At 41.5% G+C, this 18,519-nt stretch overlaps 1 protein-coding gene across 14 annotated transcripts in view; it reads right to left on the minus strand.

Moving 5' to 3' along the window:
- Positions 1-18,519, minus strand: part of CRACDL (CRACD like) — a 66,103-nt gene that overhangs the window by 37,695 nt on the left and 9,889 nt on the right. For 2 of the 14 annotated variants that reach the window (XM_038143276.1, XM_038143295.1), the window contains exon 2: positions 6,847-6,910. The exons of 5 other annotated variants lie outside the window; for them this stretch is intronic. Coding sequence is in view for 2 of the 9 variants with exons in the window: in XM_038143189.1 (XP_037999117.1) it covers positions 968-1,005 (38 nt within the window). In the remaining 7 variants the exon portion in view is untranslated. Of the gene's footprint in view, positions 1-967; positions 6,550-6,846; positions 6,966-6,992; positions 18,512-18,519 lie in introns of those variants that run through there. 7 more of the 14 variants (XM_038143215.1, XM_038143224.1, XM_038143267.1 and 4 more) reach the window with 6 other exon arrangements.

The raw sequence follows: 18,519 nt of genomic DNA on the forward strand, positions 1-18,519 counted from the left end.
AGAGTTTTATAAGGTCTCAGCACCTTTAAATTCATGGAAATATAACAGAGCTTTCATTGATCTTTCCTTGTTTTTTTCAGAACCATGAATACAATAAATTGTCTATTCACCGGCATATACACACACACACACTTCCTTTGTGGTGAAGAAAGAGTAAGTCTCCCCTGTAAGCACAGCAAGCCCTGAGCAATGGCTCACTGACACCTGCTGCCCCACCAATTAGCCTAATGTAAGAGTGTTCTTGTACAGTGCAGAGGTTAATGGGAGTTTAAGATGCAGAAAGTGTTCAGCAGTACCTGGAATGAGATCCTTGTTCAGCTTTATCTGCAATTCTGAAGGAGACTCAGTGGGCCAAGTTAACCAGACAAGGAGATCAACTGCTAACATCTAGAGCTGAATTTGGCCCAAATTTCACAGGTCCATAATGTGTAGTCAACAGTGTAATTCAACAGTTTTATGAAGTTTCTTTAAAAGTTAATGACAAATCTTTAAAAAATTTGGGTTCAACTGGATACAGAATATAGTTATATCCTAGGCCTACTTCCAAATATTTTGCCATTAGGGCGATGAAAATTAGGCAAACTTAAGTAAGAAGGAAAGTGAATGAAATAAAGAGACTAAGCTGGGCTTTACCAGCTTCCTTGGGAATTCCTGTGCTGTAAGTACAGGAAAGTGAGTAATTATTGAAATCATCTATGAACCATGGGCAGAATAGTCTTAATATTGGACATTTAAAATAGAGAGGAAAGAAGATAAAGTTGGAAATGCAAAGAGAACAAAACAGATATTTCTAGGAGAAGCCTGAGTCCTTCCAGGCAGAGCTACACCAGCTGAGACTAGGCAGAACATAAGCAGGCTGATTTCCAGGACCTGCTCATGAAAGGTGCCGTCAGGGGCTCTCAGTCCTCAGCTCTACCTCGTTCCAGCCCTGACCACTCTGCTGAACCGGCTGCAGCCGCGTGCTAACCTGGAGTCCCCTCGGATGCAGGGATAACAAGAAGCCATGTCTCCAGCACAAGGACCAGATCACACTCCCAGGTCATCCTAGCACGAAGGAGCAGCAAGAATGGAGTGAGATCCAGCTGAAGGCACAGGATGGCAGCGGGCTGTGGTGGGGAAGAGGAGCATCGTGCCCTGCATTCCCTCTGTAGATTGCAGACTTTGGGGCCAGTTTCCTCCCCAACATCCACACAGTCCGTCCAAGAGGTACAGCCACTGTCAGCACAGTCACAATCCTCTGAAATTTCCCCAGGCAACAGCATTCACATATTTCAGCAATAACTGCTACCTTGTAAACACATTCCACATTCCTGTTGCATTAAACCCCACAGGTCAAATGCAAAGCTGAACAGCCTCTTGTTTAACTGTTGTACGAGGCTTGCTCTGAGGTAGTACATGTGGCAGGCTTTCATTTGGAAAGGACCTTATTTAGCCTCTTTTGACCCTTCCTAATTTAGGCCCTCTCAGCCTTCAAATTATAATTATTTTCTTGAGCCCTGATGGGAGACAGATGTGCCACGGGCTCCTTTATCTTTCCTCCACACCAGTAACATTCAGATCGCTTCTAGAAGAAGAGCACAAGATTTTTAACACAAGGTTACCGTAATACATGACTTCCTCAGAGGTTTCAGGTAGGAGTCCAGTTAAGTTGGACTTCGTAACCAAAATAATTTCCTACACAAAAAGACTGGAAGGTTGCTTTCTGTCCATGCCACAATAAACATCATGGCTGAGTTTTTTCATGTTTGTTCAGAAACTTTCTCCACAGTCTATAAGAAAATCAGTCAGGATTTCACCAATGTAAGAGCCATAATTATTTGTCATTTCCTCCCTTCATGACATGAACTTGCAAACTTTTCATTCTTATTATCTATTCAGGACATCATTGTTCTTTATATTTGAAAGAGGGGAAATATTTTTCTGTAGCTCTTATCTCATTTACTTGCAGGTCCATGCTCCAAACCACACTGTGCTCCAAAGCAAAGATATGAGCAAATGGAAATAACTGCCACTAGCTCAGATTCTTGTTTTCTTGTTCACTCCTTCCCTGCAGCAATAATCTCAGCAAATATTACCTCTGGCGAGCCATTCTGTATGTATCACCTCCAGCTGCTGCTTCAGACCTGCAGACTTTTGAAAGTCAAAACTCTGAATGCAGCCTAATAGTTTTTACTGCCACCTTGTCAGAAATCCAGAGGCAAGTCTCTAGTGTGCCACCTGCACAAGCCCACTCATTCCCTTGGACTGGGAAGTAGAAAGCATAGCACAGAATCACACAATTGCTAGCATTGGAAGGGAGCCCTGGAGATCATCTGGCCCAAGCCCCCTGCCAAGGCAGAGTCATCTGGAGCAGGTGACATAGGAATATGTCCAGGTGGGTTTCTGAATTGTCTCCAGAGAGATGAATTCCACAGCCTCCCGGGCAACCTGTTCCACTGCACTGTCATCCTCATCTATAAAGAAGTTTTTCATGTTGAGGTAAAACTTACTGTGTTTTAGTTTATAGCCTTTGCTCTCATCCTGTCACTGGACACCACTGGAAAGAGGCTGGCACCATCCTCCTGACACCTGCCTTTGAGACTTTTATATCCATTAATAAGATCCCCTCTCAGTCTTCTCTAGACTAAATAGGCCCAGCTCCTGCAGTCTCTCCTCACAAGAGAGGTTACATGCTTCTCCTGATGTTTTTCAAGCTGTTACTCCCAGAGCAGGGACCGGAGTAAGCCTGTCATGCAGAAGCAACGCTCAGCTCCAGGCCTGTCCCTTGGTCCAGCTCAGCTGGAGCCAATGGCATAGACTGAGGTGCCCTCTCTAGCCTAGGGCCCAGATCCCCCTGGCACCTTGTGGGGTAGCGGAACTCAGGAGGCAAAGGGAACTTGATCATGCTCCCTGGGTCTCCACTGGAAGGGGTTTCATGGACCACGGATGGGGAATACACTGTGAGAAATATCTCCCTTTCCCACATCGCCACTTGTGCCCAGCCTCTTCTCCCTTCTGCCACTGGGACAGAAGTCCTTCCCATCCCCCTCTGACATGATAAGCACCTTCCTTGTTAAACTCCTCACTGCTTAAGATCTCTGTCAGAAATCTCTTGCTTGCACACTTGCCTCTGGCAGCATCTCCCTCTCACCAATGGAGAGAGGAAGACATTTCAGGAGTGAATAAGTCTAAATCACTTCACCTGAAAGAGACACCCCTCTGCAGAGGAGATCTCTTCCTTCTGCCCCTTCTAAACCTAATTTTCACGTTCCTGTATAGCCTTTGGGGCTTTCTTGGCAAGGGGGATAGGATGGTGGGGACAGGAATGTAAAGCCATTTGGAGACATCCCAATTATCCCCAGGCTCTCTTCTTTGAATGTACCACAAATGTTTTACTTCAATTCTCAAAAGCCCAATGAGATGCAGGTTATTAATTCATGACTATGTGACAAGATTATTATGGTTAATTTAACATGTGCAGGCACTTAAGTAACTACAGTTGGGAAATATTTGTCATTAATTCAAAAATTTCCTGCCTGTAATTTGGCAAATATACATGCAAGTGTGCAGCAGAAATCCAGCATGACATAAAGAGCACTCATCTGCCATCACCTTTGCATGTGACTGTACAGTGCTTGATCTCTGCCTTATTTAAATAAGCACAACAAAACATACTGCAGCATTCATAAATTAAACGCCATTGACATTCACATGCTAGAAAGAGCCCAGACATAGGAAGAGAAACAGAGAAGCAGACAATATCCCCATGGGCAGCAAAAGGGACACCATTGTGAGACAGGGTGGCAGAGCAATATTCCTAATCAAAGCTCAAAAAGCAAAGCTGTGAATAAAAAACCCTATTTGTGTGAGCTTTTCTCCCACCTCCTGTGGGTCTGCAATAATTCCTACCAAGGCAGAGGGTGCAGAGTGAAACTACCAAAGTGGTTTCAGTCAGGAACAACTTGTCTCTCAGGCATGGCACAGACTTCCAGGGTTACCCCATCACTCCTAGGGAGGAAACTCCCTGCCTCAAACTGCCGTGTTTTGCTCGCTTTCCCAGGGAGGTAAGGGAAAATTCCATGCGTATGGGGCTAGTTACAGCAACAAATCAGAAACTGAAGTCCAAAATAATCAGTCCCACAGCATCTTAGAAGAGTCCCAGCACTTCTTGGCCTTTGCTGGTCGCTTGGGCAGGTCCAAATTCAGACGAGTCATTTTGCTCACAAAGGCTCTTTAGCTCTGTGGTTTTGCAAGACCTGTTACTATCAGATGCATCCCACCTATCAGGTCCTTCCCATTGCAGGAGCTCCATGCATTGCCTGGACTTTTTCAGTTCTCTCATGTGGTGAAAACTCCTTAGGAAAATCCTGAGGAATATTTTGGTACACTTATATCTTCCAGCTTCATACAGATGTTTCAGAATAAAACTTGGGAACATACTATCAGAGCGAAGTTCCTGAGCATTCAATGCAAGCAAACACTCAATATAAGCTCTTCACAGGCTGATTAAAGTCTTATTTTGAAAACTATTCAGATTCAAATGCTATTCCAGAACTTGGTAACTCTGATTATTAGAAAATCCCAGATGACTAAATGACCAGTGTATACCTGTTTGGTTTTGTGCTAATGTAATACTTTCCTTGAAGGAGCCTTTTTCTTTTGCCACAGGTATTTAGAGAAGATGTCCATCTCCCCTTTTAGCCTTCATCTGCAAAGCCAAATAAGTCATGGCATCTTAATTTCCTCACAGATAGAAACCCTCTATTATCCTGACATTTTACTAACTCTTTCCTGCACCTGCCCTACTTCAACTTCACCTCTTCTGGCAGCCAGATGCCCAGAACCAGACACTGGGTACCAGGCAGCCTCTATAGCTAAATGATACAGAGATAACTCTTGGATTTAAGCTTCCCAGCTCCTAGTTAGGTTGCACATGTTGACAAACAAATAGAGAGAGAGCATTCACCTGCCTCCTCTTGACTACTGAAGAGTCCAAGTACATGTTCGAGCTATTTACTATCAAAAAACACTGTTCATGCAAGTCCAGTGTTGCAATAACCTTTCCAGACTTGGCTCTTTCCTAGGTCCAACCACCCAGATGCTGCTGCTGACTGCCAATACCAGACTGCAGGACCCATTCCAGCTTCTTTTCAAACCCTGAAGTGCCAGCATACGCTCCCTTGGCTGAATTTGCAAGGGCCCAGCCATCTGTGTATCTACAGAGTGTCTCTGGTGTAGGTATAATGGGAAAATATTTAGCCTTTTACATGCTGTTGGCAAATATACTAGCTCAAGCCTGAAGAAATTCTGATCCTCTTTGCTTAGGGGCCTCCTTTTTTTAAACATTTTAAAAATACTTGTGAGTCACAGCAATGGGTAGGGAATGAGATATCTAGCAGAACTCCTAGCTCTGCCAGAAGAGCACTACTAAGAGGACACTACCAGGCTTTGTGAACAGAGAAAAGATCAAGAGGTGCTGGGTGACCTAATCTCTCAGGTCCCACACTATGCTCTGAGGGTGCTATTTTACTGAGAGAGCTGAAGAGGTTTCTGCTGTTAACTGCCTCCTGAAAGTTGTTGACCTAGAGACCAGAACAATTAAATGAAATGTGAAGCACCTCCTCAAACAGATATTTCTCCTACTCTGTCCTACATCACCTAATCAGACAGTAGTATGAAGTTACACATACTTGTGAGAGAGCTTGGGAGAGCTTTTTGTAATAAAGGACATCGTGAACTGCATGAAGATACTGACCTGGTATATATTTTTTCACTCTTCTAGTGTGGACACACACACCCTGCAAGTCCTAGGAATAAATGTATGAGCTCTCCCAGAAGTATGATAGAGACAAAAAGTGTGGAATACCAAATTGGACATGCACACTTAAAAAGCAGCTGCTGTATCAGGTATGCAATGTGAGACTCTGGGAATTGTTTTTCTGAATACTAAATGTGGAAAATATCAATTGAAGCTGCACTTAGTATCTCTGAAGAAATCAGCTTCTGAACGCCTTAGAGTCAGCACTCAAATGAAACAGCTCCACATTAGAAGTAATTAAAATATATTGCTTTAAAATAATCTGGTCTTTTATGTCCCTATTCAGAATCCACCACTACAACCTTCTGTGCAAAAACCATATAAACGTGCTTACAGTGCACCTGTCCCAGAGCTGTGCAGCCAGATCTTTGACTGATGTCACTTGGCATGCCTTTGCTCAAGTTAATCTGAAATGTATCAATTCCTATTTCTGAAGAGATGGAATGTGCTGCTTATAGACTTCTGAAAAAGGCAAGTTAAACATCTTGTATGCACCTGGAAACATTAATTTCCATGTTTTTCAAAATATGAAAACTGTATTTTCTGGGAAGAGTGGTCCTTCAGAAAACTATCATGCCAGCCCTGTACCAGTACTAGATATAAACATACTCTGGTTGGATTCCCACCGTCTCTGTTTGTGAGAAGAGAAGCTACAACACAAGGGAGACATTTTTTTGGTAAGTATTTTTCTTAGAATGGCACATTGCTCTAATTTTTACATTTGACAAAGGGTTTCTACTTGTAATCTATCACAGGGAAACAAAATCCCATTGTGTTACTAACCAGAGGCAATGATTGCTGGCCTCTGCAAACAATACACAGCCAGAGGGACTTGCTGCTTTCTATTTTGCAAATATGCTACCAGCAGTGAGTTGCAGTGAGAGCATGGCAACCAATAACTCTTGATCACTTAAAGATTTTTCATTAGCCAGTTCTACAATAAATTAACCAGAAAAGTTTAAAGGTTGTTTTCAGCAATTTATATATAAACACACACCACAAAGAACAAGGGAAGACAGTTCATCTTTCTACTTAACTTTTTTACTTACCATGCAATGAAACTTTAATAAGTACAAAGGCAGGTCAATAGTCCCAGAACTGCATGTCGTGCACCTGTGTCACCAAAAAACACATTTCACCTGTAGGAAAACAACCCTTAAAGTACCTCAGACATAAACTTTCTTCCGCTGCTTACCTGCGTAGGTTCCTGTTTGTCAGATTCAACACACCACAAAAGGCTACTGGTGTTTCAGAAGGGATCTGTCACCTTGCCAGACATTTAAGTGGTAGCAAAACCAGCAGAGGCACTTTCAAGTTTACGCAGAGAATTCTGAAAGTCTCAATTCTGTTTGACTTGTACAGTGCATCCTACATCTCATCAGATAGCCAGCATGGGGCTACTCTGCCTTCCCAAAGCATGAGTTATGAGCACTGCCCTGATCCTTCCCCAATGATCCCTGGATCTAACGCGGAAGGAGTCGGTCAGAGGAAAAAGTACCAGTATCCCCCAGTTGCTAGGTAACAAGCAGGGAGATCCTGACCTGAATTCTTAGCAGAGGCTGATGTTACTCAGGAAGCTTAGCTGGGTCCTTCCTGGAAAGGGAGGGCCATGCCAAAAGTTACTCCTGGCCACTGGTAGCACCCAGGACAAAGGGACAGCTGCTGAGCTATTTTTATGATAAAAAGGCACCTGTTGTGAAAGTAGGAAGCGCACATACAAAAATTGAGGGTGACATTTTCTGCTCTTTATGCTAATGAAACCAGAAAGTTTTTAACCTTAAAACAAGATCTATTTCAAATCTGGTCATTAAATAAAGCAAGAAAGAAACCACCCACCATGTGCACAGCCTCAACATTAACAAATGCAATGAGAGAATATTAAGTATATGAAAACAAAAAAAAAATGTTATCCCATACACACTACTATGAAGCATAATCTAAAGCCAAACTCAACATAGAAAATTGAAAGGAAGCAAATCAGGGAAGTTGATGATGACACAAGAACTCTACATTTCCTGGCCATGTAAATATTTTAAGTTATTGCCATGCCATTGTATTAATTACTCTTTTTAGCTTGCAAATTCCTCAGGATGTATTTTCTAAAAGATGAAAAGTAAATGCTGAGCCAGACCTGAAGAGCTAAAGTGCCTCTGAGTCCCTTGGATGAGGTATACCCAGCCCTATCATCTCTTATAGCAAAAGGAAATAATGCCTCCTCATATGCAGCATTAACACGAATGTCAAAGACTCAATTATCTGGGAAAGATGCGTGTCTGCTTTCTACTGGCTCCAAGGAACATCTTGGCAAAAATGTCATGAAAGCAGCGCTGTGCACACCACATATGGCAAGGCTCCCATAGGCTGGACGGGCCCATGAGGCTGGGAGGGCTGAGGGGTATCAGTGCAGAAACAAGTCCTTTCATTCCAGCCGGCTGCTTCTCCATCACATCTGAGCACATTCTCACACGTGAGCAGCTCCCTCATTGCTCAAGTAGATTCTGCCAGTCCCAGACAGGAATATCTGTGAGGACTCCGGCTCAGCCAGGGCAGTAGCTTTCATATCTCTGCATGAGTTTGCAGTGGGTGTACCTGGCTCTGCAGAGAGTGTCCCTACCACCCAACCACCACGCAGGCAACTGCTCTCCTAAAGAAGGGTCTCAGGGACTGGAGAAATGGCCTATCATGTCTAGAGAAGTCCAGCTATGATCTTAATAGGAATTACTCCACAATAGCCTTCTAGGTGGTAGAAACAAAGCAATACTTTAATGGAAGGGAAAGGCACACAAGTGTCTTTGCAGAACACCAGCCCCGCTCAAATGTGCAATGGCACACCTAATGCTTACTCCTAATGCATGCAGTGTATCCCCAAAAAGGCTCTCCTTTCACTGTAGCCAGCTTCAGTCGCCCGATAAATCTGTGTTAAGCACAGTCCTGAGGTCAGGAAGCAGTCTCTTAGATATGCTTCAGATTTTTCCCTCCCCATAAATGTCCCTATTTAACCAAGGAATCAGTCTATCCCTGCAGCAAATATAGCTGCCCAAAACAAGATGAGTATTATGGTGCTTCAAGTACCTTTCTGAACAGAAGCCGAAACTCATAATATTGATAGAAAAATTCTAGATCTTTTGTTCATTTCCCTTTCTCATTTTATTGCAGAAACAGGAAGAGGTCAGAGTTAAGTCCTATCCCATAAGCACTTAAATTTCCAGACATCATAGTTACAAATGCCACTGTCTGAATTCAGCAGGGTTAAATTAATCCAGGTTTTAAATAGACTCAAAATATAAAGATCCCTGTAGATAACCAATAGGCATTTGGAGGAAACATACTGAAAATTTAAGATAATAAATATATACTCACCTGCTGCTAAAGAAAAATTGATCATGTAACAACACAGCACAAATCAGAAATCACAGCTCTGTGCAGTGCAACAGATTTTTAAGCAGTGCAGGTACTCTGAAACAATCTTCTGATGAAAGGCCATCTTACAGATACCATCACCAGGAGGAAAAATAGTGCAGAGAATCTACTCACAGAAATATTCGTGTTTTAGATAGCTCTAAACTAATTTTTTTACTATAGATTCAGCTTTTGCAAACCAAGTGAAGTGCATGGCACTTCAGAGCAATTTTTCCTACAGATTCTTCCAAATGGCCTTAATGTTCAGCCATGCAACAAGCTGCATTAAATAGAAGATATTAGAGAAAACAGAGAAAGCTTTGGCAAGATCAAAGGTGTGGCAAATATAAGCTTTTACTAGTGAGGCTGTTAACAGAGGCAAAGAGAAAAAAAAACACAAGTATGGTAGATTTGAGAAGAAAGGGAGAACTGCTGAGCCCTAAAGAGAGAGGAAGAAGCAAATCATTTCAGGATTCATATAAAAGCTAGAAAAAGGATGTAGATGGAAACAATGCTATTGGAAAGGCTGATTCCATGGATAGCACAAACTGGAGACCTCTCCTCTCTTCTAACATTTCTTCCGGTCATGTCTTGAACAGCAAGAACAGGTAAGTAGTAAAAAGGATTTAAGTAGGGTAGAGAAAATTCACTCCATAGTGTTAAAAATAACCTGTCACATCTTCCTATTGTCTAAACTGGCATAACTCCACCAGCTTCATTTTATGCCAGCTTAAGACTCGGGTAAATGCAATAAGAGGAAGGTAGCAGTTCCTCTTACATGTTTCACTTTGCCTGCAGGCAAGCTTCAGCAAATGGCTTGTCTATTCCAGAGGAACATACTTAATGCAGGATTTAATCTCCCTGATGATTACAGAAGGATGCCAAAGTGCCAAACTTGTCAAACACACCTTGCAACAAAACACATTGTAAAAATTTCACTTTATTTGGCTATATACTTGTAAGGCCATATAAAACAGACAGCTCTAAATTGCCTGACTTCAATCACTGAAAGTCAAACACAGCTGTCCAAATCCCTCTGCAAAGGTGTGTATTACAGTAATTGAGATGGTCCCTAATCTGCTCACATCTCCGCTCACATCAGTGACACAGTGCCGAGAAGTCTCCGCGTTGTTCAGCCGCAGAAGGAGCTGCGTGAAGCATTGATTCACGCTGATGAACTGTAACCAAGCAACACTGCCAGCATCTCTCCAGCCCATTGTTCAACTGAGCTGGGGAGAATAGCAGCAGAACAGCACTGAAAAAACCTGCCAAACTCCAACTTCAATTAAAGGATACCATCCCTCTAACACTCAGCATAGTAAATTCTTTAACCAAAATTTAACAGAAATAAACTGTTACTTCCCTCTCAGGAAAGATAATGACATGCCTGAAGGCAGCAAATAATTTCTGTGTGTCCAGGACCCCTCGCAAACCATCTTTACAAAACCAAGAGTTGAAATTTACTTGACACAAGAAAATGCAGGGCAATGAATTATTCATCTGAGCAGAGGGACAGAAATACTGCCTTTTTGTTAGTCTGGCTATTAGACACAGAAGGAAACTAAAGAAAACTTTCTCAGATACAGCAACTAATCAGTAACAACACAGATGAAATGGAAAGCAAATAAATATTTGAAAATTTTGTTTACTGAGAGTTGGCAACTTTTCCCATGTAAATATCTGAAAACAACAGTTAATGCACAAAATACTGCCACGACATCATCACTCATGTGAACCTTATTATCAACAAAGGCATTAAAAACTTAGGTTACAATACTGAAATATTTTCCTTTTATTTCAGTTAAGTGGTGGGATTATTTGTTCTGTTTAATGCCATAGGTCTGGATATCAAGGACAAAATTCACTGCACAATTATCCACTGTTGCCCTTCAGAGAAATAAGATGACACAGTCTGCTAACAAAACTCTTGGTTACTAGATGTTTTTGCAACGTTCAATAGTATCCCCATTTTACCAGAAAAAGAAAATATCATGTATATATTAAGAATATGATACAGAATTGACTTGTTTTTATAACATAAAAGACAGGCTAGCAGCTGTAGGCATTTCTCAGAGCATAAAAACCAAAAGCATTGACCTGTAAAACAGAAATAGTAATAACATCTGCTAGACTTCTGGGCTCTGAAATCACATTCCCTTAGAGCAAGTTTCCAAAAGAAAGGCTGGGCACTTATGTAAGATACCAATTCCCTTTTCAATGGACTATGTTTCTCTTTAGAAATTTGACGTAAAAGCCTAAGTGCAAAACCACACACATCTTTCTTCTCCAGAAATTAATGTAGTAGGGCAAAGTAACAAAATGCCATGGTATTGGCATAAAAATAGATTTATCAAGGTCCTTCAGAATTTGTGATATCATAGAAGCATAGAATGGTTTGGGTTAGAAGGGACTCTAAAGATCATCTAGTTCCAACCCCTCTGCCATGGGCAGGGGCATCTTCCCTTCCACTAGATCAGGCTGCTCAAAGCCCCATCCAACCTGCCCTTGAACACCTCCAGGGATGAGGCATCCACAACTAATATTAGATTACCCTCTTTGCTTACTTCCATGCTTATCTTTCTAGTCCCTTTCTACAAACAAGGTTCCTAGGTGTGGGTCTTTTCAATCCCATCATGGGGAATCAAGCAGTTCTGTATTCACTGTTCTGTGTGGAGTATCACCAGGACCACACACAGGCAGGAATGCTGCTACTTAGGCTTGATAATTTTGAGTCCTTTTAAGTCCTCAACACTGCCACAGGACTCCTTATAGGCTCAAAGCCTGCTCTCCCATGGTATGAGTTCCCACCAACTTCCTCTCAATGTGAGCAGATATTTAAAGCAGAACTTGGTCTCATCATCTTCTCTCCCTTCATATGTTTGCCAGATGGTTTTATTTAATGTCTGTTCTCTGAATTGGCTCTTAGATTGATTTTTTTTTCCTTTACATTTGCCATCTGCTGGTCCAAACAGCTGAATGATACACTTCCTTTTCAATCTCATGGCATAAATTCATTCTTGCTGTCAACTTGGCATCCAAAATAGTATGGCAGGCAGGCTGGCAGGTCTGGGTAATGTCTTGCTCCACCAACAGCAATTTTCTCCTCGTCCCTTTGAGAGCCACTAGGATAGGAGCAAAGTTTTTAAGAGTGAACAAAGTACAAAGCCAGAGAGAAAGACAGGTACCAAGAAGAACTGTGAACCATGTTCAGTGATGGAAAGTGGTCTGTGTTGCAGCTATTTCTTGGAAGCAGGATTTGCAGCCCCAGCAGCTGGCAGTGCATGTTCTTGTACAGAGAAGACATCAAGCTGTGCAGCAGCTAAGTGCAGAGAATTGCATGTGGACTTCCAAAAGAAACAAATGCTGTGTGGGAAAAGACTTGGAACCTTCACACCATTTTCCAGAGTCTTCAGCAACTGTCTCACTCTTTTCAGTGAAAATGTATGAGGACTCTTGTGAAATAACTCATGTGGATATGGGACCATGCCTGCACCCTGCAGAGTGCCCAGCCTGGGCTGCCCTACAGGGGCAGTGCCAGAACAAGGGCTTGCAAAACTGCAATAGCAGCTGGCTGGGAAGGGTGTCAGGAGGAGGACAGAAGCTGCATTAAAGGAGGAGGAAGGGAAAGGTGACAAAAATTCTTGTTATGACCCCACCTAAATGCCTAACAGCAAGGTATTATGGAGTTGCCTGAATGCACGTTTTACCCGTCTTGTTGCGTTAAACTCAGAAATTTTTAGAGACTATTTTGTCTGGAGTGTTTGCACAGTTCCAAGCCACAGTTCCAACCAGTACAATAGCCTCTTGTGCTGGTTGAGTCCTTTGAATACTGTAAGAATACAATTAAATAATAAGAGCAATAAAAACCTTGATGCCATTCATACTTGAGAAGATCTGACATGGCTCTGGAAAAATCACAGCCACAGCAACACTCTCAACAAAAACATTTGCTAATCCTCTCATTACTATTGTGGCTTTCTTTTATAGGTAAAGACAGAAAAAATGTATTTCATATCCAAATGTCACAAAAGACCAACAGCTTATCCAAAACAGTGTAAGAACTCCTACTTCAATGCCTCTCTGTATATTTAAATTTGCAAATACACTTATCTTTTTCTGTTCCCCCTGTGGTTTTGGTGGCTCAGCTGACATCCAGTAGCCTGTCTACTCTCCACTTTCTCCACACATTACATGGTCAAGTAAGTGGGAACAGTGTGACGTTCGCAGTGTCTTTATCTCTTAATGTTTAGATAAATACTGATACTACAGAGCTGGTCCTAGTTTTCCAGAGCTTCCTACCTCAGTTATGATGGTAATACACCTAACCCAGTGGTTCAGAGCCCTTGGTCTCAGCAGCTCTGATCTAATGTCCATTGAAGCCTAAAGAAAGATTCCTTAATTAGCCAGTTAGTGTCAAATCAAGTGCAATTAGGCTTGAGTGCCACTGAAGAATAAGATGTATAAATTCTTTTGCAACGCAAATTCCTTTGCTGCTGAACTGTATGGAATTGACCTACCTGCTCCAGGTCTCTATGTAATCTCACACGTAGTACACCACCCAATGTTCAAGGGAGGGGTGCTGAGAAACAGATTTCTTGAAATTCCCAAGCTGCTTTATATGCTTCACATTGGTGGTTCACAATCAGATTTCTGGTTGTCACCATCATGAATGGAAGGATAAAAATTCAGTGACAAGTTATGAAATGTTACATCTGCTCAAAAAGGTAGAACAACCAGCCAAAATTAATGTGTCAAAGAAATGTGTAAAACAGCTCCAGATTTAGCCAGATCCAGCACAAGCCAGGCCTATATTTGAAAGCTGCACTGGTGCAGATGTTAGTAGGTGTATGAATGAAGGCTGGGAAGACTGTACCACCAGTTTACATAACCATGGTAACTAAGACAGGATCTCCTGAGAAAAGGAGCTGGGAGATGGGGAACAAAGAATTATTTTCCCCTTTGAGGGCTAAATAGCTCACACCATCTAGTGAGATTATTTAGGCTGGGGACATGTGCACCTCCTTATTATAAGAGCAACAAGGAAAACAGACCAACATGGCATCTTCAGTCCTCAGAGGGCTTGTCTAGCCTGCACTGCAGTCCATGTCTCTGAATGTTCACAGCTCTTGTTCCATCTAGGCTGAAGTTGATGCAAACGAACCCAGTGGCCATTGAAACAACTCATTATAATATACATCACACAGTACAGTACCCAAGACATACACCAGCTAGTTGGGACGTGAAGACTACAGAAAGAAACAATGGCCTTCTATGCAGATCTCAGCATACACTATTTAGGCACCAATCACTGAACCATTTAGGCCAGAAAACATCTTAGAGGCCATCAAGTCCAACTGCTAATCTAGCACTGCCAAGTGCCAGTGTAGCTCATTTCCCTCTGTGTGTATGAGTATGCTCTGAATACATTTATGATGACACAACTGTATCAGCTCTAGGCTGGGTTTTACAATTTTTACTGTTTCATGACTAGTCATAAAAGTTCTATTACTATTGAAGGACAATGTCCAGAGGAAGCATAAGCAATTTCAGAAGAATTAAAAAGCCAAAACTCCATGCAACACAGAGTGATACCAGTGTCCTCACACATGTACTACGATTCCAATGATTCAAAGGGCAACCACTTGAGTTCCCAAGTGCTCTGTGTTCCTCTAACAACTCTCACAGAACTGCCATCTATCTCCATTTCCTTACAGCCATCATTGGAGCAGGAGGGCAGTACTACCATCAGCACTGAGCTGAACCCACCTGGACTGGATTCTGGGTGCCTGCATGAGGAGCTGCCAGGCAGAAGTCAGACAAAAGAGAAGAAATAGGCTCCATCTTCCATGCTGCTGTACATAACCTCTGAAGCAAAAGGATGAAAAATCTACACAAATACAGTTTATTTTAAAAATCTCCTTTTCTTATTCTCCTGCCCCTGCTACAATTTTTTGTTTTAGATATGTGAGTCCAATGCTCTGGCTTATTTCATGTCCAGGTTTTTCTTGGGTTTTCCTAGAGACAAGAAAGACTGATATCAAAAAGAAAGGGGAAATAGAAAGAAAATTGAGGAAAACAAAGCCTTTACATACCCAGAAAGTCATTCGAACATCCAAAGAGAAGCAGAAAAGTTCCTCCTTCTTTTTAAATATAACTTCTGTTTCCAAGCTATACTAACTACATGGTATGTTTTTAAATAATCTGTTTTAAAATAAGTTGGGTGTGATCTAGTTACTAAATATTGCATGATTTGATTTGATAATTACACATCAGAGCAAACCACTTTCCTAATCTAGAATAAGACGTAAAATTCTATAATGCCTTTAAGAAAATGGGACTTAAGTACCTTTTATTTTTCCCAATGACATGTAAGACCAGGAAAAAGTAATTTTCTATTTTAGTTGGTTTTCAAAGTCTTAGAATTGATAGTTGCACGTAAACAATTTACATCTTCACTTTTACAGCAATGTGAAATCAGCAATGATTCATGCAGCACACGTCTTTATTTCTTGATTAACTTCCCTTCAGGTTTTTACTGTAAGCTAGTGATATTTTAGTAGAGATAACAGTGATACTTGTATTAATTCCCTTCATTATATTCAGTTGCTCATAACTTTGGCAGGTGGTGTAACTTTTAGGTCCTTCGAGTGAGGGGACAAAAGGATGAGTAACTTGGGATGGTCTAATTGGAGTCCACCCCACATACAAGAGGCAGGTTACAGCTCCACAATGAACTTTGGTTCTGACACACTCAGCCTTGTGCTTTGACTCAGCAAAGTAAATAATGCTCTTGACAAGCAGTCTGCACAAAATTGCCAGGGCGTTCTGGTTAAATAATCGGCATCTTATCAGGCATTACACATCCAATATAATTAATTAAGACATTTAAAAACTGAAGTGGTCTCACCCAGTATTTGGCAATTTCCTATTCCTAAGCAAAGTGGCTGAGTAATAGGAAACTTCACAAAGACTAGCTAAAAGTTGAAGATCATTTTGATAATGAACCTTCTCATGTAAGTAGATCATTTTCCATGCTCCTATCACAGTAGCACTCTTGCCTTCACTAGCAAATGGCTTTTGCTTCCTTACCCTAAACTTTTAAAGCCGCTATTGTCTCTACAATTGTCTAGATCACTACAAGCTGTACAGACTGTTGTGGAGTAAAAAGTTTTAATAACATCACAGCAGACTCTTGGGCTGAGCTAGTCTAAGCACTCAGCTTCAGTCTAATTCTAACAGCCAAATAAACAGTTAGGATGATGCTCAGTGCTATTGTAAATTCCAGCCACATTCCATACCGACTGAGAAAACAAAATGGTGTAATCACTTATAAATACAATGAATAAAACTAGATTGGTCACTTTTAATTTTGCCCTATGCGTCAGAAATAGAGGCTATTAAAATAACAACTAGTCAGATACAAAAAGCTAGGAGGAAATAAGACTTTATATTATGGAAATACAGCTGACAAATGCAGTGTTGTGTAGGAGCAGATGTGGTTGAAAAAACAATGAAATACTTTTCAGCAGAATTTGCAAGTTTGTTTTGTGTAGGTGGAACCAAGAAGCCCTTGCTGGAGATTCTCACACCATCATCCACAGATCCAAAGTACCTAGGAGTTCAACAGGAGGTTGAGATGCACACACAGTACTTTTATCCTGTGACAGAGCTACAGCTTTTGACTTTCATTCAGAATAAGACGGCAAAGCAGCTGAGCTGGTTATTAAACCAGACTGTTGAAGCAATGTAAGTAAAAACTACAGAATCTGATTTAAAATTCTAATTGTCAGTATTTTGCTTTGACTAAGGAACTTGCTACACCAGGCTCATTGCAAGAATTGCAGAGAATGTTTTAAGAAAACTGACCAAAAATTGTTTGTGTAAACATGACAATTTACTGTGCTCTCTGCTCACAGAATCATTTCATATCAGATTCACAGGATTAGCTATTGCTAAAAACATCCTCTCACTGTGAGAAAGGTCATGGAAACAACCTCTTTACTCTAGAGCAGACAGCACTTCCCTAAAGCACTCCATCAGAGTCCAAATAAAAACACTCATACACTTGTGCTAACAGTGTTGAGTTACACAAGCATTGGTAACCAGTTTAAAGAGCATAATTCTGTCAAAACAGCAGGCCAGCTACTATTATCCTTCTGTATGGTGCAGACTCAATGCAAATGTCAGAGGAGCCAGACTGTTTACTCAAGTTCAGGTATTTCTGAAATGGACTAACCTTTAGTGTCATAAAACTTTGCCTGTTCAAGGGTTGAAGCCCACTTGGGGACCCTGGATCATCAGATATGCAGTGGTATATTATTACAAACCCATGATTTCAACTTGCTTCTAGGAAAGAAATATACTTATTTTCCTCCTATCATCTTCCACTGTTAAATTTCAAGTTAATAACCCCTTGTTGCGACTGGTTTAAGCGTTACTGAAGCAATTCAAAGCAAGAGTAAAATGCAACAGAGCTTCCTTATCCAAGGACATAATGAAAGCAACAGAACCATCATCTATAGATGCATGGCGAGTCCAAAGGAGCAACTGATGTTCTGGGGCAGAGAGGTGTCCCTTAAGATTGCTACCACAAATGCAGGTATTTGTATGGCAGAGATGTTTCTATATAAAAGAAGAAAGCAAGGAAGGAGAAACTCGGCAGGAAAAACAGTAGTAAAGGCTGCAGGAAGTCCAAGGGAAAGCAAGAATAGTTACTGAAAAAAAATTCCTAAAATGGGCTAATGATAGAGCACCACTTCACTGGTGGCAGAACAAAAAAGGGAGTGATGCTCAGAGAAGCCTCCCTCCTCTTCAATGAATTCTACTTCATCCATGGAATCAAGGTTTGGGGTTTGTTTTTAATTACCAGGATTAGATCTGGCTTCATCATCAGATTAACATTAGCTAAAAGCCTGGTTTTGACCTAAGTTTTGACAGCCTCAGATCTCAAGTGACTCCAGGGACACAACTCAATTCTGATCTTGCAGCAGATCCTTGTTCTGTCTTGCCCACATATGGCTTTTCATACACACTACACTGTGATCTCAAATGCTGGTGCAAAAGTGGAAGCAGCAGCAGATGGACTTTCAGGTGGCTTTTGTTGATTTCTTTCACTATGGGAAAGAATTAACTATGGGAAGAATTAACACTGGCACACCTGTCAAAAAAGCAAGAGAGCCTGTTCTACAGCCAAGAGGCCACAGACAAGACAACAGCTCTTCAGCCCACCAAACCATGGGACCCTGTGCTCACAGGCTTCCTTCTCCTGTGCTGAACTCCATCCACCTTTCCTGGGAGCCATAATGCTCCTCACTGTACTCTGC

Source organism: Motacilla alba, chromosome 1, assembly GCF_015832195.1.
Source record: "Motacilla alba alba isolate MOTALB_02 chromosome 1, Motacilla_alba_V1.0_pri, whole genome shotgun sequence".
Lineage (NCBI taxonomy): Eukaryota > Metazoa > Chordata > Aves > Passeriformes > Motacillidae > Motacilla > Motacilla alba.